This window comes from Aedes aegypti, chromosome 2 (assembly GCF_002204515.2).
Source record: "Aedes aegypti strain LVP_AGWG chromosome 2, AaegL5.0 Primary Assembly, whole genome shotgun sequence".
Lineage (NCBI taxonomy): Eukaryota > Metazoa > Arthropoda > Insecta > Diptera > Culicidae > Aedes > Aedes aegypti.
Window position 1 is genome coordinate 226,355,295 of NC_035108.1, and position 26,285 is coordinate 226,381,579.

At 34.7% G+C, this 26,285-nt stretch overlaps 1 protein-coding gene across 1 annotated transcript in view; it reads right to left on the reverse strand.

Moving 5' to 3' along the window:
• The window catches only part of LOC5574632 (Down syndrome cell adhesion molecule-like protein Dscam2), a 109,683-nt gene that overhangs the window by 15,954 nt on the left and 67,444 nt on the right, over nucleotides 1-26,285 (reverse strand). Inside the window, exons 10-13 of the mRNA XM_021844202.1 lie at nucleotides 22,380-22,507; nucleotides 11,679-11,978; nucleotides 10,889-11,020; nucleotides 10,683-10,832 (exon numbers count right to left, since the gene is read on the reverse strand). Coding sequence (XP_021699894.1) covers nucleotides 10,683-10,832; nucleotides 10,889-11,020; nucleotides 11,679-11,978; nucleotides 22,380-22,507 — 710 coding nt within the window. The remainder of the gene's footprint in view (nucleotides 1-10,682; nucleotides 10,833-10,888; nucleotides 11,021-11,678; nucleotides 11,979-22,379; nucleotides 22,508-26,285) is intronic.

The following is a 26,285-nucleotide window of genomic DNA, read 5'->3' on the forward strand; positions in this document are numbered from 1 at the left end:
ATCATATTTGCTAACTATCAAGAAATGGATAACATGATATAAACTATTATTCATTTTTTCTAAAACTATTGTCCAAAAGAGTTACGTAATGCAAGAGTGTTGAGTAATCATTGGCGTAGCTAGAATTTTTTTCTGGAGGGGGCCTAGGGGGGGCCTAGCAAATACTTCTTTTACAGAAGTAACGCCGGTCCCAATAATCATGGTTCTCACAAATTTCTTAGTTTTAACAGATTTGTATTGATTTTATTTATTTGTTATTTTGTCTCATTTCGTGGCACATGGGTGATGTTTGTAAATTTCAATTTTCGCTACGGAAAACATTTATTCTTTTTGTAATCCGGTCAAAATTCCTTTAATTCTAGCAAAAAAAAATATCGCAAGGAATGTCCTTTGTGATTCTTCCACGTTTTTCAGGTGTTTAACCATGTCCTTTGAAGAGATTCCTCAGAGAATTCCTACGGAAATTTCTTCATGAATTATTTTCGTATTCTTCAGCGCTTTCTTCAAGAACTCCTTAATCAGTTTTCATTGAGTTTGTCCTGGGATTCCCACGGAAAAGCGTTCTGAGACTTTCTAATCTCACTAAAATATTTCACGAAGAAACTTTTTCGAATTGTTTAAAAAACTCATTGGGAATTCCGCCAGAGTATGTTTTAGAAATTATGTTAATAATTTCTCCTGTAAGGTTCTCTACGCACTTATTACGTATAAATACCAATTGTTAGTTTAAAATATCCTGCAGTTGTTCATTAGCAACTTGTTAAGGAATTACTGAAGATTTCTCCCAGAAAATAGTACAAAGCAAGGATTCATTCCACGAATTTTTCAAAGAGTTCGCCTACAGTTTTTATAATTTTGCTTTTATAAACTTCCAAAATCTCCTCTGCAGGATTGTTTGAAAAAATCTCAGCAAAAATTTTCCAGACTTCCTGCATAAATTCTTCCACGTGTTACTCTAAGGATTCCTCGTAATATTCCACAAGAATTCCATTAGCAATTAAAAATAATTCAATTGGAAAAATGTTAATCATGATTTCTTAAAGAAGTTTTCCGCAGATCTGTCTGCATTTTTTCACAGATAATTATTTTTTTGGAATTCTCTAAAATCAATGAGCAATATTCCGTAAAAAACTGTCTCGATTTTTTTTGTTCATAAATTACGAAATGTTTGAATTATTCTAACAATTTATAAAATTCCTAGCGGAATACGTTCAACTGTTCTTTCAAAAACTCTTCCGTGAAAATACTCAGAGAATTGGCACGTAATTTATTCTTACAGAATTATATTATTGTTTCCGTAAGATTCTTCCGAAAAAAATAACAGAGATTTATCTAAGTATTTTCCGAAACTTTTTTCGTTAAACTGCACTAACGATTTTTTTGGGGAATTTTTTGCAGAAATTTTCATCAGATTTACTAAGATTTTGCAATTCATTCTTGAACTTCACAAAAAACTTCTACAACAACTATTTTTTGGGTTTTAGAAATAACACCATTTTTTCCGAATTGTAATCTCAGGCTTCTGTTATAAATAATGTTTTGGTTCAAAAATTACTCCAAAAATATATCAATATCTTTAGAGATTGCTATACAAATTCCTTAGATTCCTAAGGAAACACTTACAAAAAAAAGGTTTGAAAAAACTTTGTTGGTATTTTTTAATAATTGCAGCTTAAATATAATTCGGAAAAAATACCTTATTCCTGCCGTAAAATGCAAGAATTTAAGAATTCTGAAACTTGTTGACAATGTAACCTCACAGAAAAGCTTAGGTGGTCCTTGTCGAATTTACTACAAACAATCTTGTTATTTTTTCTTAGTCTTTTTTAATAGAAAATGATTGGTGTTGAAACAGATGGACTTTTTATTGAAAGTAGTACTGTAAAAGTTTAACGCGAAATATTGCCCGTATATTTTTAAAACATTACCAAAGGTGTAATGTGGTAAAATTCATAATGTAAGAATTTAATGAATTTAAATCTTAGGGGAAACTTTAACATTACTTTGAAAATTTGTTGAGGAATTCCTGATCGACTCTCAGAAATCAGGAACGTATACGTATATGTATAAGAATTTTGTAATTTTTCAAAACGCTTACAATTTACCGTTTTAAGATTCTTCAAAATGTTGTTTTTTGGAGTATGGAAAGATTTCTGTACGAAGTTTCTCAAAGCATCATGTGAAGGAAGGATAAAAACAAAATATTGAAACTGGTGCAACAGTAGATGGGCAATGATACATTGAGAGATAATTTATAATCTTTTCTCTAGAGGTGCAATTACATGATAATTTAAACCTTTCTAATGAATTTACAAATAAAACACAAAACTTATCAAGAAGTTCCTTCGGATCTTCATTAGATATTATCCTTGAAATCTATTCTTTCTTGACTTCTGATTTTCTAGAATTCTGCCAGAAAACATCTAGAAGTTCGAGGGCGGAACAAAAAATGGACTCTGACACACTATCAAATACATTATTTTTAGAGAAGTGTGTTAAGGAAGATCAATACAAATTTCTTCATGAATATCTTAAAAAATGCTTTCCCCATTCTCAGTTATTTTGCTACATGTTTCTCTACAAATTCTTTTACCGCTATGCTAGTTTCGAAAGCTTAAGTTTGTCTAGGGTTTTTCAACAAATTTCCTCTGAAGATTCGAAGGCAAGAGACATTTTGAAAATCAATGTTTTTTTTCCAATCTGGGGATTTGAATCAACATTTCAAGAAAAAAAACATAGAAGAATTTTTGACGTAATTTGTGACAGATTTTGGAAACATTTCTTAAGGACTTTGATGAACTTCGCGAAAAAAAATTGTAATAACAATTTTGTGAAAACTACAGAAATTCGCAGAAGAATTTCTAGTAGAATTTTCAGCGAAATACCTCAGTATTAGATTTGACAGAATCAATTATTTTTTGGAGAAATTGTGAGGGAAAACTGAACTTTTGAAAGATTGGGTAACATATTTTAGGTAAATCTGAGAACATATTTCGGAATCAATTTGCTAATAAAAAGTAGACATGGACAGGGCAGGAATGGATGTCCAATAGGAAGACTTGTTTTGAAAGGATGAACAAGTCCCACAATATTATTTGACTAATTTCCAAGATATTTGCAAAATTTCTGAAGCCACTAAAATTGTATAAAGAACATCTAAAAGTTTTTTTTTAAATATTTGCTAGAAATTATAAGATTTCTTGAAAAAATATTGTTTAAGCAATGAATTTATTCATGCGAGAATATTTAAAAAAATAAATCAAAATCAAAGAGAGAATTTATTGCTGAAATAAAACAATATGGTCGATTTTGTTACATTTCACACCAGGTTAAATTTCTTTCATTTATCTGAAGAAAACTTGGCTATGCCGAAATTTATGAGGATAAAAGAAATCACCGGACACCTCGAACAGGGTATCCTAAAAAAACAAAAACAGTGCATATTCACTTGCTTTATACTGAAACAGAATTTTTTTGGATTACACAGCGTAACAAAAATTACATTTTTGCGTGTCTCAAATTATGTGTCTCTAGTAGATTTGGGGCCGCTGAATCTTATGATGTTCTCAGAAATGTTCCTGCACGTCACAATTTTTAGCTACAGGTCACCAAAGTTGTATAAAACACTGGTTAAATTGATGTTTACATGAGATTTAAAGTATGATTTATCAAACTTTTTTTTGCTCCAATCCAGCAAGCATGCAAAATAGGATTTCAACTTTCATTTTACACACAATTTGGTTGAAATTGTATGATTAAATTTTTATTAATCGATTTTTTCTACATGCTTGCAGTCTCCATACAATTTTTTTTGTTTCTCTAATATGAAAAAATATAATACTTTTCTAAAACACCAAAAACAAACTTCTGAACATGGATAGTATTATGAACTTTGCTGATAAGTGTTGTTATACACATAAAGTTTGAATTCAGTGGCAAATTATTCAAATAAATTGCCATACAAGCTGGGAAACTTGCATGCAAGTTGGCTGAAATAGTCAAATTTTGCATTTTCAACAGCCAATATCTCAAAAACTAGACGCACTGTGATATTTTTGAAAACGGCAATGGATTCGGCAACCCTTAATTAAGTAAATAGTGGTATTTAGATGCTTGAGGCAAAAACGTGTTCCACAGTGTTATTACGAAAAAAAAAGAAATTTTAGAAATCAAATTTCCAGGATATTGACGCTCTTTTACACCAAGGTATTTTTTTTTTTTGCAACTGAGATGTCGAAAAATTGCGCTTATCGCATACAACGAGAAGCTAGTTCTAACAGCAGTCAATTGAACGACAGCCGGACGGTTAAGCTTAAGGTTGTCGCGCGATTCAACGAACTCAGAACCGCCACGCTGATGCTGTGTAACTCAAACGAGATTTTCTCTCTAACATAAAATAACGTAACTACTGAAGAGATTTTTATCAATAACAAGAGTTATGTAAATTGATTCAGAAGATTCTGCTCCATGTAAAATTGTTACTTTTTTTTTATTGTCATCAAAAATTCTGGGGGGGGGGGGCCTGGATGATTCTGGAGGGGGCCAGGCCCCCCTGGCCCCCCCTGTTCCTACGCCAATGTGAGTAATGTATAATTTACGCAACTCTGGCCACAGTGCATAATACACTACTGGAAAGTAGGCTGTTTCATGACAGATTGACGTGATGAAAAATAGCTTATTACAATAAGAAATTGTGAAATAGTAGTTTGCGCATCAAGTTGCGAAATGAAGATTTTTACAGCACGAGTCGTACATTCATGCAATGAGGCTTGCTAAAAATGCTTGAGATTTTTACACAATACTGGATCAAGACCTCCGCTTAGAATTCTTTTCTAAGAAAGGAGAAAATTCGAAAATACCGAAAAGAGCTCTAGAAATTCTAATGATCTCTCTAGAAACCCTCAGAATCCTGGTCAAAGTGCACAGAATTTCGATGGAAATACTCAGGCATTCGATAGAATCCTCTAAGAACTCATGCACGGATAAAAATATGATTCCCACATTAATATTTACAAGTCATGAAATTCATCATATTTTCTAACTTGTCTTTTGGACAAGTGATAGAAATGGATAACATGATATAAACTATTGTTCATTTTTTCTAAAACTATTGTCCAAAAGAGATACGTAATGCAAGAGTGTTGAGTAATGTATAATTTACGCAACTCTGGAACTACTGGAAAGTAGGCTGTTTCATGACAGATTGACGTGATGAAAAATAGCTTATTACAATAAGAAATTGTGAAATAGTAGTTTGCGCATCAAGATCCGAAATGAAGATTTTTACAGCACGAGTCTTACATTCATGCAATGAGGCTTGCTAAAAATGCTTGAGATTTTTACACAATACTGGATCAAGACCTCCGCTTAGAATTCTTTTCTAAGAAAGGAGAAAATTCGAAAATACCGAAAAGAGCTCTAGAAATTCTAATGATCTCTCTAGAAACCCTCAGAATCCTGGTCAAAGTGCACAGAATTCGATGGAAATACTCAGGCATTCGATAGAATCCTCTAAGAACTCATGCACGGATAAAAATATGATTCCCACATTAATATTTACAAGTCATGAAATTCATAAATTGAAACTACAAATGAACTTTAACACTTCACTTTTTGCAAAAAAAAAAAATACTAAAATCACTAAGGTGAGCAAATACCTTTAAACTCTAATATGTGTTGCTTATCTTGACAGATAGGCCTATTTCGTCTGCGACTTACAGACTTCTTCAGTGTCGAGTGCTCGACTTGAAGAGAACATCGCATGGATCTATTATTTATACTAGAAAAAGTGTGTGGGTATGTTAGAACTAGATTCTACCTGTAATCGTATACAGGGGGTCATTTTTTAATTGTGTACCTAATAAAATGAAAGGATTGTCAAAATTACAAATTCCTGCTTGTTTGGCAGGTGGTCAATCAATGTGTTTATGTATTGTGTGTGTGAAGGTTAGGTATAAGTCTAAACAGCCAAGAGTACCCATTTCCTTGATCTTTGTTTAGTAATTTATTGTGGTTTTGTTTGAAAATTTCTATGCTTTCCGCTACGTCAAGCTTCCAAGGATTTGAAATATGTCGTAAGAGTTTGATATTTTTTGTGTTAAGGAAATGTTGTTCATTGTAAATATGTTCTGCAACTTTTGATTTGAAATGGTGTACATGTCCTTTTTCTGTGTCTTTGTGTGCTTTAGTAACTTCTGTCACGTGTTCTTTAAAACGTGTATTGAGAGTTCGTTTTGTTTGTCCTATGTAAATTTTATTGCAGTGGTCGCATGTAATTTGGTAAACGCCTGATTTATATAAACTGTCAATTGGGTCTTTTGTTGAACCTAGGAGAGTTTGGAGTTGGTTGTTTCTACTGGTAAAAATTAACTCGAAACCAAACTTTCGTAGGATTGGGCGTAGCTTTTTTGTTTCATCGTTGTAATTGACGGCTATACGTTTGAGTGTTGGATGTTCTTGTGTCAGAGTAGTAAGTGAACGTTTGTATTGTTCTCGTGTTTATGTTTATGAACTTTAGGAAGTCCTTTAATTCTTGGTAATGAAGGGTTAGATTCCTTCAGAGAGTTTACAACATTACCCAAAAACCGGTTTTGCTTCTTTTAACGCTTTGTCAACACGTCTTATCATTCCTGGAAGAGGATCTGTTCTTTGAATACGGTAAGGTCCATGTTTAATTTTGTTCTGCATTATTTCTTCGTATTTAGATTTATCAAAAATTACAGTAGAATTACCTTTATCTGCTCTTAAATAGAAAACCGGTTTTGTGTTGAGTTGTTTGATTATGTTGTGTTCTTTGTTTTTGGGTGTAGTGTTCGTGTTGCGGATGATGTTGGCGGTGTGTGTTCTGATTTCCTGTATTTGTGAAGTCTGTAAATTATTATTGTTGATTGCTGTTTCAATGTCTATGACTGTTTGTGTCGTGTCAGGTTTTTTTGGTATAGCGTAGGTCAGTCCTTTGTTGAGTAGGGTCAATTGTTCATCTGTGAATTGTTCAGATGAACGATTAACCACTATTCCATTCCACACTTCCATTGACAGTTTATATAAATCAAGCGTTTACCAAATTACATGCGACCACTGCAATAAAATTTACATAGGACAAACAAAACGAACTCTCAATACACGTTTTAAAGAACACGTAGCAGAAGTTACTAAAGCACACAAAGACACAGAAAAAGGACATGTACACCATTTCAAATCAAAAGCTGCAGAACATATTTACAATGAATAAAATTTCCTTAACACAAAAAATATCAAACTCTTACGACATATTTCAAATCCTTGGAAGCTTGACGTAGCGGAAAGCATGGTGAGCATTTGGTGAGAGAAAATACTAAATTGATAAAATCAACAAGAACAACCTTCAAATTGTGTTAAAACTAGTAACAATATTGAGAACACTGCGAAAATGTTGCACTTAGAACTTGAAATTAAACTTAGATTGTTTTAATTTGATATAACATGTACGTTATATTCTTCTGATTGTAAAAATGTTTCACTAATTTGTCTATCTATCTTCTATATATACAGCCATTCCACGAAAAGTTCCACCGAATTCCGTGAAAATTTGCTGTTTCGTTTCTTATCCGAAATAAGGATACACATTTCCAGAAAAATCGCGATTTTGCAAAATTTATATTTTTTTTTTTGAATTATAACTTCTGAACCGTTTGACCGATTTTTAATTTTCTTGGACGAAATGAAAGTTAAAGATTTTGACTTTTCAAGAAAAATATAAAATTTCACAAAAAAAATGTATTTTTACGTATAACACACAAATTTGCGTTTTTTGTGATTTGATGGGCTCGTGACAAAAGGGGCTATTGCTGTTCTCAGTTTTTCTTGAAAGTTCAGAAAAATTTACGTTTGCTGTCAAATTTTCAGCGATGCATGTTTTTTAGTTTTTGAGATATATTTTTTGAAAATAAAAAATCATTTTTTATCGGCACACACTGTAGGTCTCAACGCATTATATTTTTTATTTTTAAAAAATCATAACTTTTGAACAGCTCAACCGATTTCCAATCTTTTATTATGGAATGAAAGCTTAAGATTTCAACTTTACAAAAAAAAAAAAAAAAACGTGAAAATATATAAAAATTTCCTAAGAAACTAGATTTTTTTATATATTTTCGCGTAAAAACCTTTTTTTCCAGAGTTTTAATTTTTTCTGAAAAGTTGAAATCTTAAATTTTTATTCCATAAAAAAGATTGGAAATCGGTTCAGCAAACCAGTAAACCTAAAATTTTCTGAACCTTCAAGAAAAAATGAGAACAGCAATAGCCTCTTTTGCCTTCAAAACACGAAAAAACGGAAATTTGGGATTTTTTTCATGTAAAAAAAAACAATTTTTGTTTTCTTGAAAAGCCAAAATCTTGAGATTTGCCGGGACCACTAGTTTTGAATAAAATTGAAGAAAATTGGCAAATACTGCCCGTCTACGTCCACTTGTGCCATGTTCTTTGCAAACCTTAGCGAATGTGAGATAATGTGTCCTGAAAAGCAGCTTTGACTTATTCTACATTTAGTTTTTATATTTATGGAGCAATTTTTTCCATAAATATGATTATATTCTTTAACAAAAAAATAGATTCATAACGTTTACACAACACAATGAAGACAAGGTATAGTAACACATTTGATACAAAGCTTGTGGATGATGATTACGCTTTCAATATTTATATGTTCAGAAGAAGAAGAATCCCATAAGAAAACATGTATTCAAATACATTTTAAGAACCAATAGATGTATTATTTTAACAAGATGTTCTTTGAAGGTTTATATAAATGATAATTCATGTGAATCACTAAAATATTCTATTCACTAAGGCTATGGCTGTTACAGTGAAAATGGCGTAAACATTATTCTAAAAGAAAAACATTCAAAAAAAATCCCAAACTTATTGGCAGTAACTAACAGATTTAGGACTTATAAACCAATAACACCTGTAATCTCATGTAAGAACATTTTTTTTTTTATTTACCCTCTCTGACTTTTCAAAAAATTTGAAAATACAAAATTAGCAAAATACACGAAAAATAGTGAAAACCAATACGCAAAATAAAACATTTTTTTTATTTACCCTCTCTGACTTTTAAAAATGAAAGGGAGGGGGGCCCGATGACAAAAGTAAGTGAAGTGAAAGCTCCTGGCGATGATGGAATTTTCTACATCCTCATCAATAAACTTCCAGAAAGTAGCTTATCATTCTTAGTTGATATATTAAACAAATGTTTTCAATTAGCATATTTTCCTGACAAATGGAAAAATGCTAAGGTCCTGCAGAAGCTTCTAGCTATCGTCCAATCAGTTTGCTTTCCTCCATCAGTAAACTTGTTGAAAAGGTTATTTTGAACAGAATGATGGCCCACATCAACGAAAATTCAATTTTTGCCAATGAACAGTTCGGATTTCGCCATGGACATTCGACCACTCATCAACTTTTACGTGTAACAAATTTGATCCGTTTCAACAAATCTGAAGGCTATTCTACTGCTGCTCTTCTAGACATAGAAAAAGCATTCGACAGTGTTTGGCATGAAGGTTTGATTGTAAAATTAAAAAACTTTAATTTTCCAACATACATTGTTAGAATAATTCAAAGTTATCTGTCATATCGTACACTTCAGGTTAATTATCAGAACCCCAGATTTGAAAGACTTCCTGTAAGAGCTGGTGTTCCTCAAGGCAGCATTTTGGGACCAATATGATACAATATTTTCACATCTGACTTACCTGAGTTACCTCAGGGATGTCAAAAATCCTTGTTTGCGGATGACACAGGCCTTTCCGCCAAAGGACGAAGTCTGCGTGTCATCTGTAGTCGATTGCAAAAAAGTACATTTTTTCTTCATACTTGCAAAAATGGAAGATTTTTTCAAAAATCACATTGAGAGCATTCAAGCCAAATGTAACAAATATGTAAAATGTCTCTATCTCCTTATTATAAGAAAATTAAAACTTTGTCTTAAGTACAAGTTTTCAGGCCAGCCATGTTGTATGCTGTACCAATATAAACTAGCTGTTGTAATACCAGGAAGAAAGCTCTGCAGAGAATTCAAAATAAAATTTTGAAAATGATTCTGAGGCTTCCTCCTTGGTATAGTACCAATGAGTCACATAGAATATCCAATGTTAAAAAAAATATCAAATATCAAATAAAATAATTAATAATTTCAGGCAAAAATCGTTACAATCTTCTATTGCCACGATTAATGCGTTATATGTTTAGGTTAAGTTAGGTTAAGTAAATTCAAAGCGTTTTTCCCTTATAAGCAGGTGAAATCAACTCACCTGTAAAAAATCTGGACTGCTACGGCAAATGAAATGTAATATGTTGTTAACAAAATGTTGATAAAATCTTAAATTTGTTTTACCAAATTAGGATGATAGTGTTGTCTAATAGCACAGAACACCTGGATAAGAAATGAATGTAATGTTTGGAATGATACTAATAAAGAAATTAAAAAAATCAAGGTTATTCAATGTTCACATACCGACATAAAAGATGGCACACCATGTAGGAACAAACAACCAACTAATTCTACCATTGTAAACTTTTTATTTCTCCTGTGCACACAGTTAAACTTTAATGAACTAACTGTTTTTAGCAAATACTTACAAATACTTTAAAATTTTACATCTCAATCTGATTTATCAGTTTTTTTTTCAAATACTTACTGTTGACTAAAAGCTGTATTTCTCTCCGTGCTTCATCTCCATTGGGATTAGAGACCACACAAGTAAAGGTTCCTTTGTCTTGAAGTGGATCTACATGATGAATCAACAATGTTCCTCCATGATTGATATCTGCCACTGCAAACCTAGAATCTAAAAGAAATTTATACATGACAATCGTGCTGAAACATATGTTTTACCCTTCTTACTTGAAGATATGTTCAATCCATTACGCATCCATCTGATGTGTTCAATTGGATATCCAGAAAATGGACAGTAAATTTCCTTACTTTCCCCAGATATAGCTTTTATTGAACCTATAGCTCTAACATACGGTGGTCCTACAATTAAACGTATAATAAATCCTGAGTGTTTATGTTGACATATGGACAGTTGTACAAGAGTGTTCAAAATTATTTTAGAGCGGGGGTGGAGTTGAGTCACACATAATGAACGTTATCCTTCAATAGCCCAGAACATGAACATTGATGACCGTACAATTCGTAGTTGCTACTCCACGATTGACCAGAATAATCGAGGTTGCACAAGAGAAGCACATGTAGCATGGGAGTAGCATGCCATCTTCAATGTACACTTTCGAGAGCTTCAAACATTCAGAAGTCAATAATGGCGCCGGCCACATCCTTACGATCATCGGGGAAGGGAAAGAATGTGGTATCTGTTGTTACTAGAAACCGAGATCACCTTTGCATCTCCATGAGTGTCATGGTAAGGAGTTTTGTCAGTCTGAAGGGATCATAGCTTTAATTATTAGTTAATTAATTGATTAAACGATCAATTTAACCTCAGTTCAAAAAGTCACCTATCAGTCACTCTAAAGACAACGTGAACCTACGGTAAGTCGACACTTTTAACGTCGAACCATTCAAAGGGTTTTTATAATGATAAAAATTAGGTATGGTTTTTTAATGTTATGTGAAACATGTACAAGAGTTTATGTCGACATTATACACCAACAATGTTCAAAAACCCACTTACCGTACACATTTAACCGAGCCTTCTGGGAAATACTTCCCATGGGATTTGACGCGATACACGTATAAAGCCCACCATCATCCACATTCACGTGAGTTATATTCAGATGCGTTGTTACGTGACCATTACCATCGATAAACTGGTCGAACGTGTATCGATGTACTGAAGAAAGAATTGGTTGATAGTCAAGCATCCAGGTGAATTGAGGATGCGGCGATCCTGAAGCCATGCATTTCAACGACACAAAAGCTGAAGGATGAACGTTTTGTTCGGCAAAACTGTATATGATTTCCGGAGGCGTCTCTGTAAGAAAATATTTCAAATATAGTATGTTTTGCACAAAAATAACGTATTTGAAGTGTATCATTTCTGTTTTTCAGTGTTTATTGTATACTTGGTTATTCAAAAGTACAATTAAAATGATAAGTATAATGAGCCGTGTTATTTAGTCGTATTTCAGATTATTTTCATCCTATTTATGATATGATTGTGGGATCTTCTTCAGCCTCGTGGTAAAGCTCGCGGCTACAAAGCGAAGCCATGCTGGAGGCGTTTATATACGATTCCCTATCGGTCCAGGATCTTTACGTAATGGAAATTTCATTGTTTACATAACTTTGTTATTTTTCAAACAATTGTCATAAAAAAAAATCATAGAAAGTTTGTAGAACATAAAATTTGTCTACCCAAAACATGAATTCAGCAGCATGTAAAAAGATTTGAAATCGGCCATTTGGCCGAATGCCGTTTGGCCGAATTATGAACAAATAAAAAATCAATTTGATTCAACGCTGATGAGAAGTATTCATAAGTGTGGCCCAATTACTGATCAGCTAATTATTTTTGTTGATTTTTATGATATAGTCGAGCATCATGTTTGTCGCCATATTAGTGCTCCAAGAGCATAATTAAAACTATCCGTTTATTCAGGACGAAGTTGTGAACTCGCGTCACGGCTCTAAGCTGGTGGTTGGTTCGTTTGTGGGTTACCAACGATGTGCTAGGGTTTAGAGTAATTTTCATCAGATTTTTTTTCTTCTTTTAAACATAGGCTATTCTTTCTATTTGTACTAGTTCTATAACTATTGTCAATAATTAAGCTTATATTTTAATTGAAAATTTTACCTTCTTTAAATCTTCGTCAGTTCTTTGTAGTTATGCTGATATAATAACTATTTGCATGAAACTTGATTGTATTTTTATAAGAGATTTTTCCTTTTTTTGAACATAGGCTGTTCTTTCAAATTTGAACATTTTTCATAGTTTATTAGAATTATGGCTTATAATACGCGCATAAAGAGTCTAATGAAACATATATTTGAAGCACAAGGGCTAACTTAGGTGAGATGTCATTCTCCTACAATATTAACTCTGCACCGTTGCTTGCGGATATACGCAAACGACTTGATAGACACTTACGTCAAACAGGCCCACTGTTTCTCCGTTGTGAAAAAAAAAAATCCGTGGTTGCTAGAATTATGAATAAATTTACTTAGTACGATTCGAAGCATTGAAGCAAACCGGATATAGTTTTTGTCAATAGCTGACTACAAACGCAATGAAAAATCTGTGCTGGTAGCTATTACCGCTAGCAGAGAAGTGAACAAAAACAAAATATTCAGGAAGTTCTTCTTTTAGCATTACTGACTGTTTCTTGAACTAAGTCCTTCTTTAAGAATAAACTATTTTTTGAAATTCATTACAAATGCATGCTAACTGTAGTTCACTATTGTTTTCAAATTCGGCCAAACGGCATTTGACCAAATGGCATTCGGCCAAATGACCCCAAACCCGATTGAGTATTCATTAAGTTATGGCCGAACTTTTTCTTTGAGTTTTATTTTGACGAGAATGGTGCACCGACTATAAATCATCACATTTTTAGCTCAAACTGTAAGGATTTTTTTGAGTGATTTTAATACAATAGAGATCATGGTTTTGAGACCTTTCAAAAAATAAGTTGTATCTTTTTGGGAATAAAGTACCATTATGCCTGCCATGCGATATATTATGGATCCGACAGAAATAAGGACAAACATTTCTTTTAAATATATTTTTTTCTCAATCTCCAAGCGTCGCGACTAATATTTGTATAGTGCGCTGTGTTCATAAGCATCATAAGAATGCAGCGCCACACATGTCATTACAATGAACATGGACAATGAAAATTCGCGGCAAAATTATTGAATTTTCGCGGATGACTTAGAGGCGATAAAACCAAAATTTCGCGGCTTTGTCGCGGTCTCAAACTTTTTGTTAAATTTCACACTAAAATGCATTTTTTCAGTGAAAGTATATTTTAAATGTGTAAACTTGACTGTGTTTTAGTAATTTGACTTTTTATTGTACAGATTAAGATAATAAGTTTATTACCAGAGTGACAATTTTAAATTTTTGAACGAAACAAGCAAACCTGAAGAAGTCCAAGTTAAAACTAAATGATACGAAAATTGTTGGTGGAACATTGACTTCAAAATAAATTCACCATTCAATAGAAAAAAAAAAGAGAAATAAACTGCGATTTTCATATGAATTGAACACAATTGTACAATCGCGGGATTTTCTGATGTTCGTGCCGAAGGGCAAATTTCGCGGCTCCGCGAAATCGCGAATTTCTATTGTCCCTAGTTATTATGACAGTTATGTCGGAAACGAGATTGTTAGGCGAGCTTTGTTTTTAGTTGACAGCCGTACACCCACCCTCGTCAAGATGGTTCCATAGAAGAGTGCTTGCAGCGACACAACAACGAAATCGCGACGATTTTTTGTCGCTGTCGCCGTAAAAGGTCGCGTAGATTTGGGGGAGCCTTAAAGCATTTTAAGTTACTGCTTAATGGATCACCTGCTTTGGAGATCAGCGGAAGTTTAATATTTTTTTTTGTGTGGATAAAGGTAATTTTAAATAACTCGAAAATGAAAGCTGCAATGAAAAAACATATGTGGTAGGCGTGATAGTCATCATCATTCTACACAGCTGATATCAAATTTTTTTTTTTTCGAAAATAATTTTCAATTACGAGAAATAATTTATTATATTCATTTCACCAAACAAATATGTTCCGCGTTACCTTTTACTGATTTTTTGTGCACATAACATGCTAGCTACGCTACATTTTATTCTATGGAGTTCGTTTCTACATGTTTGGAAATTTGTCAAATTGTCTATTGTGTTTAGATATAAAATTATGTGTATTTTATAGAGATGAAATATAAGCAATAACAATATTTCTAGCATTAGGGACAAGAAACAAAACAGAAAAAGTACGCATTTGCAGTTTTTCCATAAACATAGTTCATAGTCCGAATGAAGGCAATCGACAAGGACATACTTAGAAGATTTTGTCAAGCGATGTTCATCCTGTTCTACCACAGGAAGAAGTCCAACCAAGCCGACTCTCGAATTATGATATCAATTCCATCGAAGCCTTGGTCACGCATCCATTTGTATTACGCAGACCCTGTCGACGTGATTGTCGATTCATATACCGTAATTCAGGGTAACATTGAACATTTTTTTTGAGTATTTCTTAAATTTTTCGTTTCACAATACAAATGTTACAAGTTTTATATTTTTAAAACAAGTACCGGTACACACCGCTCGTAACTATATACTTAATTTTGTTTTCCCAATGATTTAAGCATGTTTAAATAAATGTTTTATGCGATTTTTTGATTCAGCTTATATGGGGTAACATTGATCACTCAAGTATACAACGTTCGGTAATATTGAAAATGTCGTTACTTAAATCATGGCCCCTGAAGCCAAATATGAAAACCAAGCCCTTACAAGTCATTTATTTTTTGAGTTATTTCAAAATTAAAAAAAACCTGGAACCGCGGAATACGCCTAAAGGTAGGCAATTTCCTAAGGAAATTTTACATTCTTAGCAGTAATTAATTAATGTTGCCTAATGGAATAAACTTATTTTGATTTGACAACGGAATCGTTTTCGGCGATGCTTTAATTAGTAACAACCGCATTTTACTTGATCACATCGTCTGCAGAACTCATGTGAGACATGAATTATCGTAGTGTCAGTCATAATGATAGAAATCATTGTTTCAAAAAGTTAACAAATTTGCGCATGAACCAAACGCAATTTTCGCAAAAACCTTAATTTATATTATCTTATGATTATAAGAAAGAGAGGCACCACTCATAATTTGAAAATGTTCCATCAATATTTGTTTTTTTTTTAAACTTTTTATTAGATGGGTCGTTCCAATCAATGTTACCCCGCTTATCAATGTTACCCCCGGATTACGGTACATACAAAATGGTCCAAAACGACAATCTAGCTCCTCAACGTTTTCTACATTTACACTAAAGCGAATTAAGAGTAAAGTGGGGCAAAAGTTCGACCGTAGTGGTATAATCTATATTTTCAGAAAAAAAACTATAACAATGGAAAAGTAATAACTACCACACAGTGGACCCTCAACATATTGGCTATAATGTTGCTGAACAATATAACAGTTGCAAAAATGATTGTCTTAAACGAACTATTCCCACCGGTAGAGTTCGAATCATGTGTGGGGCAAAAGTTCGCTGATTGAAACAGAAAATATCGATAGAGTAAGGTGGGGCAAAAGTTCGACCTTAGTGGTATAACCAAAGTTTCCAGGAAAACAATAGCAATTAAAACAAAACAAATACCATACAGTGAACCTTCAACATATAAGCTATAATTTTGCGGAACAAACTTGTGTCAAAATATTTACCCATTTTTAGTTATAACAGTTTCAAAATTGATTGTCTTATTCGAACTTTTGCCCCACCGGTGGGGCAAGAGTTCGAATCTAGTGTGGGGCAAAAGTTCGCTGGCTAAAACACAAAATATCGAACCTTTTATATGCCTGTCATAAACCAGCCGTAAACTTAAGTTTGACGAAAAATACACTAAATTTTCATCAAAAAAATGCCCAAAACCGGGTTGATTGTAATATACTTAAAAATAGCAGTTTTTCGTAAAACTAAGTGGAAATGTAAAATTTGGGTAACAGTTTTCACACGATCAGACAAATTTAACTAAATTTGAAGATAATATGTGGATTTTAGGCAATTTGCAAATTTTTCCGTGATTTTATACATGGGTCGAACTTTTGCCCCGCTGATTCGAACTTTTGCCCCGCTGATTCGAACTTTTGCCCCACTATAGGCCAAAAATTGTTTTCAAGCATTTATGCAAAAACTAATACACCTCAAAGCAACCTTATGATAGGCCTAGAAACGCCCTTACATAAAATATTGAAAAAGATTTTATCTTCAATGGATTAGATGCATGCCCTGATTCGCTACTCGCCACACCGTAACGCACATGCGCTAGTGTCTATGCACGAAAAATCGCTAACAGGTAACGCGAAAAATATTTGTATGGCGAAATGCATCTAACGAATTATTTCTCAAAATTGGGAACTATTTTCGAAAAAATATTTGGTACCGGTTGTACGTAATGATAATGACTATCACGCCTACCAAATATTTTTTCGATTAAATCTTTCATTTACGAGATATTTGAAGTTAGATGCCTTTCCCCATACAAAATGAAACGAGAAAACTTCTGCTGATCAACTGTGGGCAAGAGCGAAGCAGGTAATCCATTGATTCCATGCAACGAAAATTTGACCAAAAATTACAATATTCACGTATAGTGATGTTTTCAGAAAAATACACACTAAATTTGGGTCACAACGTTGCCCTGAACAGGGTTAATTGTAATATGCTCAAAAATTGCCGTTTTTTACAAAACTGTAGTAAAACGTTAAATTTTGGTGACTTTTTCCGTACGGAAAAATGTGCCGCTCAATTATTCCGCAAGTAAAAGTGACATTTCGCTCGTACTGGATCAGATGTCAAAATTACTTAGGTAAAAAGGAGAAATTTTACTTGAGCACTTTACATTTCAGGTGCATACAACGCATTAATCAAAAACAAAGTTGGTCCTAGTGAAACCCGACTCCACTAGCATTAGCATTAAGCAATGGGTTACATGCATGCCCTGATTCGCTACTCGCCACACCGTAACGAACATGCGCTAGTGTCTATGCAAGAAAAACTCGCTAAAAGGTAACCCGAAAAATATTTGTATGGCGAAATGCATCTAACAAATTATTTCTCAATATTGGAAACTATTTTCGAAAAAATATTTGGTACCGGTTGTGCGTGATGATGATGGCTATCACGCCTACCAAATATTTTTTTTTGATTAAAACTTTCATTCACAAGATATTTGAAGTTAGATGCCTTTCCCCATACAAAATAAAATGAGAAAACTCTTGCTGATTAACTGTGGGCAAGAGGAAAGCAGATAATCCATTCGCACAAATTCGTAGGTGGTACAGTCCTAGAGCGATGTATGAGGTTTGCCTCCTTCTCGTCCGTTACCAAAGTCAAAGATTTGGGACCAACCCTTGATTCTTAGACAAGTTTGTCGCATCCTCCAACGATCGAGAGCTGTCCTGGCCATGTCCTTGCTAATGCTGAGGAATGGGAAGGAATGATTAATTGAACACCTACTTAAGAAAGATGCAGGGAACTCTACGACCTTTCATAGGTGTTACGGGATATTGTGGAATGTTAATGGAGAAGACCATTGGGTACGTTTCTTAGACTCGATTTTCTGTATTAGGGGGAGATCTCCCAGTACCGGACAGCACCCAATACCGGACAGGGTCGAAAAAATGACAAATCATGGTTCAATCAAGATGGTGTATCAGAATAAAAGAAAGCTATTAAGGAGAGTAATGTTTGCTTAGAATAACACATCCTTGAAATATGCACGCCTTTTTATAAAAGTAGAGATGTTTGAAATAGGTTTAAAAATTGACGTATTGCCTTAAACTTAAGCATAATTAGAAATTATTTTGAATATATTGGATCACGCAAGCATAATTTAAAAGTATGAATGTATTTTGTATTATATTTAAACTAAATGAGGTCAAACTTCAATTTTGGTCAAGCTCCTCCTGTGATATGATACCTTTGTAATTTTTGCACCAGTGTCTCAAAATACATTTATTTTTCATGGATTCCGTTGATCGTAAAATCTGTTAATTTTCGTCATACATGAAAGAGGTTTTTGATGGACATTTTGCAAACTAAGTAAAGCTCAAATTGTTCTTGTGAATGTTGCAAATGCATTGAAATGGCTATGAAATAACATTCATGGAGTAAAAACATTCGATGGTGTACACATTATTAGAAATCCAGCCATTTACAGATTGTGTCCGGTATTATGAGCCACCTTGTATGATTGGTCAAAAAATTATAATATTTGTCATAAATGGGTAACAGGATCACATAAAACTAATATTTATTTAACTATGAATTTAGTGGCTTAAGTGTCCGGTACTGGGGATCTCCCCCTATCAATTTTTTAAAAGGACGACTATGCTGCCACTGGCAGTTAAGTTTTTCAATGCTGATCATTGCAAATTCCTACGCTTAGAAATTATTCTCAATGTTGAAAAACTTGAAAACATATTAAAGAAACCACACGGAATAATAACAATTCAATAGAAACACGTAAATGTATTGAAATCTTGTTCAATCCATTTGAACTATGCGTGTTAGAAGAGTTGTGTATACTTGAATTTCTCGACTCATTGTTTTTATTATAAACTACCTTTTTTAAATAGAGTACCTTCTAGTTTACAACATGCCCCACCCCCTTTCCCCAGAACCAAATCCTGGTTGCGCTACTGGTTCCATGTAATGAAAGATCGTCCGTACATTACAATTTTGAAATCTAAAAACAACAAAATTTAATCTCTATAACGTTCCCAAATCTAAATCGATATCTATGATATTGGGCGTAAACGACTCTTGCTTGAATAGCATTCGAACCATCATAACCATCAATACCTATTTTAAATTGGGCTAGAAACCTTGCAAAAAACATTTGCCCTACTTGAATTTTTGCCCACTTAACTCTACGGAAAATCCGTTCGGGAGGAGAGACTTTGGAAGAATCACTGCCAGTTTTTCTCCGAGTGTTTCGCATCACTCCATCGAGCGAAACCGCCAATAGAAGCATCCTGTGACAAAGCAGAGAAGCAAAATGCATGGTACTGCGAAACGGAAGTTTGTTGCAGGAGAGACGGTATACGCGCAAGTAAATCAAAACAACACATGGAACTGGGAGAGGGCTACCATTGTAGAACTAATAGGAAAGGTTAACTAGAACCAATTATCGCTATAGTACCAATTATTGCAATCGTGGGAGCACCCATAGATTTATGTTATTGTTCCACTACAATATAGCGAGTAATATTCACAGGAAGGATAAAACTTTTTGTTTCTTATGATAATGAGGCTTTGATAAGAACATTCGTACAATACTCTTCGAAATACGAACATTTCGAAACATTGCATTACGCACATGTCTCGTTCTTAGCTATTTGCTAGAGGACACCCGTACCGAAATTTATATTTTCGTCCGATGAAACTACTTCAAACAATGAAAGGATGCTTCCTACTGAGAAAAATGAACAAATTTAGTTTATGTGCAATCAAATTTACCGTTTAATGTTAGAAAGCATGTGGGCTTCGTGGCCGTGCGGTTAGCGGCGTCAGTCGTTTAGGCGTATTGTGCCACGTAGCGTGGGTTCAATTCCCACTCCCAGGCGGTGGAAACTTTTCGTCAAACGAAAAATTCATCACTGGGCTACTGGGTGTTCCGTGTTGTCCGTTGCCTAATGTTCGTGATTGTTCAGTCTGTGCAGCCTCTGGCTGAAGACGGTGTAAATTGTCTTTTAAATCCACTATGGTGATAACTGGCACAAAGAATATATGGGAACCCAATTATGAAAAGTAGCACTGTTAAGCATTGATTCTTTTGGTTTGAGAAGTAGATTGTAATGAGGCCCTAACTAAAAAACTAGGCTGATAAGCAACGGCATTGAAAAAAAAAAATGAAATTTCATATATTGTTTGATACTCGTGCGTTTTTTTTTTTTCTTTCGTTTATTTTCAGATCAGTACCATAATTTTATGAAGACCCTCCTTTATCCATATGATGTTGTTACCCTGGAAATTCAAGCGCTTGGCCCTGTTATGGTCTATATCCGTTGGAGCCTATAGATTATATATTCATATTATAACGTTTTGGAAAAGATGAAGAGGTTTTGTGCCTCTTTGAAAGAGATTTCTATAGAAATCACTCAAAGGGGTTTTCCCTCTTCCAAATTTTTGATAAATAAATAAATAAATAAGCTGTGTTACTTGGGATCGTGTCTGTTTATAGGGAGACTGCTGAAAAGTTATACAATGTTTTCCAATATAAAGACAATTTAATTAAGCTGCATTTAATCATAACATATTTTAGTCTTTTCTTCTTCTTCTTCTTCTGTTGTTTTAGTCTTTTCTTCTTCTTCTGTTTGGCGGATTACCTGCTTCACTCTTGTCGTCAGTTAATCAGCAGAAGTATTCTTGTTTTATTTTGTTTGGGGAAAGGTATCTAACTTCAAATTTATCGTGAATGAAAGTATTAATCGGAAAAAATATCTGGTAGGCGTGATAGTCATTATCATCACGTACAACCGGTACCAAATATTTTTCGAAAATAGTTCCCAATTTTGAGAAATAATTCATTAGATGCATTTCGCCATTTTTTTCAAAATAATTCGTTAGATGCATTTCACCATACAAATATTTTCCGCGTTACCTTTTAGAGATTTTTCGTGCATTGAGTTCTCGCCGAGCGGTGTCACGAACACATGCGCTAATTTGCTGGTTGAAAATAAATACTACCGTTTGATTTTGCTGGGAACAGCTGATCTTCGTTTATATTTTCCACCAGCACTCTTTAAGTAGTGTTGGTGACATGTAACGTGTATGTAAACCAGCGCACTATAGACACTAGCGAATGTGCGTTACTATGTGGCGAGTAGCGAATCAGGCCATGTATCTAATACTTATGACACACTTGTGGTATACGTACCATTGTACAATTATCTTGAAATGGGTTTCATACTGATAATTGTCTTCATTCAAGATAGCCTTGGAATAATTTTCTTGACAACTTGTACCATGGTACATGTATCAGATGTCTGTCCAAGGTATAACCCATTATTTGCTTTCTGCTGTATAACAGTTGAATGGGTTACATACATGGCCTGATTCGCTACTCACCACATAGTAACACATGAGCTAGTATCAATGCACGAAAAATCGCTAAAAGGTAAGGCGGAATATATTTGTATGGTGATATGCATGTAACGGGAATTTAAAAAATGGGACTATTTTCGAAAAAAATATTATATATACCGGTTGTGCGGAATGATGATGGCTATCACGTCTACCAAATATTTTTTCGGTTAAAGCTTTTATTTACGAGAAATTTGCAGTTAGATGCCTTTCCCCATACAAAATAAAATGAGAAAACTTCTGCTGATCAACTGTGGGCATGGGCAAAGCAGGTACTCCATTGACCATATTTGCGTGAGTATATCGTGTGGCAGGTACGAATTTACTCTATGGGTTATCAAAGAAATTTCCTTTACGAAAGAACCCTCGACTTGCGGGATTTGAACCTACGACCCTCTGCTTTGTCTTGCTGAAGCTACGCGTTTAGGTATGGTACATAATTTTCGTCACTCTAAACTTCACCCAGGCCTTAGCCTGACTGGTAAGGTAAGTAGGCCTATTCTTGGTAGTCTACTGCGCCAAAGAAATGTGATAAAACAGATAATGAAAAAACTTACCACCAATTTTTAGCTCAGCACTGGCTTCCGCACTACTCTTTGCGTTTGATACAATGCACTGATAAACACCTCTATCCTCTTTATTGACCTTTTCTATCGTGAGAATGGTATCGGATGTTACGGTGACTCTGTTTTAAAATTGAAAATACATACAAATTTTATCAAATGGAATGTGAACCGTTTAAAAATTTATAAATTTATTATTTAATTTATTTCTATACTTCAGTTCAATAAATACAGAAGATAGGCAAAATGATTAAAATAGGCAAAATTTTGCCTAAATTCAAATGCTTGTAACTTTATAAATTGGATGAATCCGCAAGCAGTCGACGGAAAATTTGGCCTAGTTTTAGGAACTTGGTTGGCTATGCATATTGGTCACCGGACACTGGAGTTGTTCCGGATTTTCCTACTTCATGTCAAAATGGCAATTTTTCTGTTGCTTGTATTTTTATGTGGTGTGAAGTTGTATACCTAGATCAGTGATCCTCAGCCCTGTTTTTTCAAACATTTTTATTTCTGATAGCGGATAGTACTCGTAATAATTTGTTCTTCAGCACATGCATGTAACCATTGGCTACTTCTCTAAGGGCCCCTGGGATGTATTATATCCACTATTGTCTATACACGAAAAATCGGTAAAAGGTAACGCGAAAAATATTTGTATGGCGAAATGCATCTCACGAATTATTTTTCAAAATTGAGAACTATTTAAAAAAAATGGTGCCGGCTGTGCGTCAAGATGATAGCTTTTCCATTCTCCATTCTCAAGATATTGATGCCATTCCCCATACAAAATGAAATGAGAAAACTTCTGCTGATCAAGTGTGGACAAGAACAAAGCAGGTAATCCATTTTTTAGAGTGTTTATTACATCTTATGGTTCTGAAAATGCTTCACATTCTCCAAGGCACATGGTAGACGGTGATCAAATTACTACCGGAAGCATGAATTTTTAAAATATTGAAGTGTGTTCCCCATATTGATATGATTCCATACATGTTTGAAATTGGCCACTTCCTACCTCGTACCTCAAACAGTGGTCATGACAGCTGGAAGTATCATTTTAAAGTTTGATTTTCACTTGGATATAGTTCTGGAAAATATTTATATGATTGGAAATACACACATGACTGAACATATTTTGCGGGGAACCAGTTTTACGGAAATGATCATATTTCTGAAGATTTCCAACGAATCTTAATGCGTCCACCGGCATTCAACTTCCTATTATTTCTAGTTTCTAGGAAATTTGTAAACATCTGTACAATTTCACACCACACAAAGATACAAGCGACCCAAAGAATGTTATTTTGACATGACCTCGAAAAATCCGGAACATCTCCGGTGTCCGATGAAAAAATTTGCATGGCCAAAAAATAAAAAATAAAATTTACTCTCGACTGCTTCCAGATGCATCCATCATAATCCAATTTAAATAAAGTTTTAAGCATTTGAAATCGGGCAAAGTTTTGTCTATCCCCTGTAAGGCTTAAATAAATGTTCCGGCTTTGAAGTATTATAAGTAATTACGATTTCATATTGTGGTAGATTGTTTTTCCCGAGCATAAACGTAGATGCATTTTTATGGTTGCTATACCTGCTATGGAAAATTTCAACAAGGAATCTTTTATTTTAATTATTGTATGTGGGTACTTTTTAAAGTTTAGAGCATAAGATAGTTCCAGAAAAACTAGAATCCTTCAGTTTTGAGTATAAATTTCACTAGGATAGGAAACATGTTTCTCAATTCGTTATTTTTTAATTCAAGGCAAATACGTCCCTCACCAGGGATTGGATCCTGAGAAAATTGAGAGAACCTTTCACGTATCGCTCTCTGTAAATATCATAATATGCTGCACATTATGAGAGCCTGTTTATCGCATACTGCTACAACTTTGATCAGATTGATTAGTGCATGATAAAACCCCTCTAAACATGCTCCAAACCTGGGGGACACTATTGCTATTGGAAGTTCGTGGATTGTTTATCGTGCCAATAAAGAAAAAAACACCTACCCCCAACGATAAACAAGCGAGAAAAATGGATTTTATCATCGCTCTCTGTTTGGGGCTCTCGTTCGCTGCTTCCATTTATCAGACTTGTAATAACTTGCGATACATTGTCGATCGTAGACCGCAACAGATGGGATGCTTTTCTTTGCTTGCTTTGATCGTGCTTCATACTCAAATGAGAGCGAATTCTGCAATGCCTGTCCCTCACAATAATAGAAATATTAGTAGTAGAAGTGGCGCTGTTATCACAAAACTGATTTTTAATTATTATTTTTATTCTTTTCGAATTTTCAAGTACACAGATCTAGAGAACCTGACAACCGTTCGCCTTGAAAATTTTATCGTGTTGTTTGCTTATATATTAATATAATAGCAACATTTTCAGCTTTGTTGGCTTTCTGGGTAACGAGAATCATGCTTTTGGAAAGGTGGCGATTGTGACAGTAGAATGCTAATGTCGCACTGTTTGTGTTACCATCATCTGGATTGCCAGGAACTGACAGCGTGAGCACCGGGCCTCAAAGTGTGAAATTAATTTTGAAAACCAAAATAAATGATCGTCTACAACAATGTTTTTCAAACTTTTTTTACTTTCGCCCCCTTGGAGCCGATATATTTCGAAATCGCCTCCATGATATGTGATTTTGATATACGTATTGTGTGGTGCACAAAGTGGCAAACGGGAGGGAACGGGATCCTTGCGGGTGTGCAATCGGTTCCAGCGACTGGCTAACAACAACCGGCCAGGGCTAGTAGGTTGCCCGTGTGCAGTCGAAACGGTGTCCACAGCAGATTACCGGAAAGGTCTGACCGTGGATCGAATCGAGGGGACAAACACTACTATGAAACCCTGGTTGTTGTTCCAGAAGCGGCGGAACTCGAATGCTGCTAGACAATTGGCTGTCCGCGTGCAATCGAACCGTGTCCACAATCGACTACCTCGGGTGGGATCAATTTGTGGACAGGAACGAACGGACCAACTCAAATTGCCAGCGTCAAACGGTGGACTGTATCTGGTCGGTGGTTCGGCAGCAGCAGCGATCGGCTCGACTGGCAGTGGAGGACGGGAACTGGATGCTCTTCGGTGAATGGAAAGAACTGCTGGCTTCTTCAATCGGCGATTTATTCTCGATCTTATCACTACAACGGTTAAAAAAATACTGATACGCATTGCGCAACGTGGTTTACTTATATACCTATGTTTTTAGCATCGTGGCAATCGACTGACTCAAATAGGCTCCTCCCATCTTCATGGAAATGTCAAAAGACGAAACAAAAACAACAAAAAGGAACAAAAACTACAAAGCTGGATGGGAGAGGGTTGCTGCGATGGAAAATTCTGGCTGACTTTTGGATTGGCTGACTTACAAACTAACATTTATTACTTTTCGTATCGGGAATGGGGGAAAGGTATTGACTTTTGTGGATATTGGGGAAAAGGCGCAAATGACTAATTAACATGGGGAGTGGGGAAAAGGGGCAATGATTTTGGGTTTACATTAAGGTAATGGATTTTAGGGCTGAATTCAAACAAAATGGTGGAAAACAAATAAAACAAAAATGACTTAAAACTAAACTTCGGTTTTGAACCGAACATACACCCGCCGGGATTCACTGTGGATCTGCAGATGCGAGTGCGTCATCGTTTTCTTGTATTGGAAGTGGTGCGAGTCGGGAAACTGGACGACGGTATACCCCGGTTGCAGTTTTTACATCAACTACCCTAACTATCAAATCCTTGCCAGGATAAACCTTCATGATCTTGCCCAATTTCCATGACTGCGGTGGAAGATTGTCTTCCTTAACCAGAACGATCAATCCGGGAATTACGTTTTGGGATCCCTTGAACCACTTAGAGCGAGCTTGTAGACTGTTGAGGTATTCGTTTGAC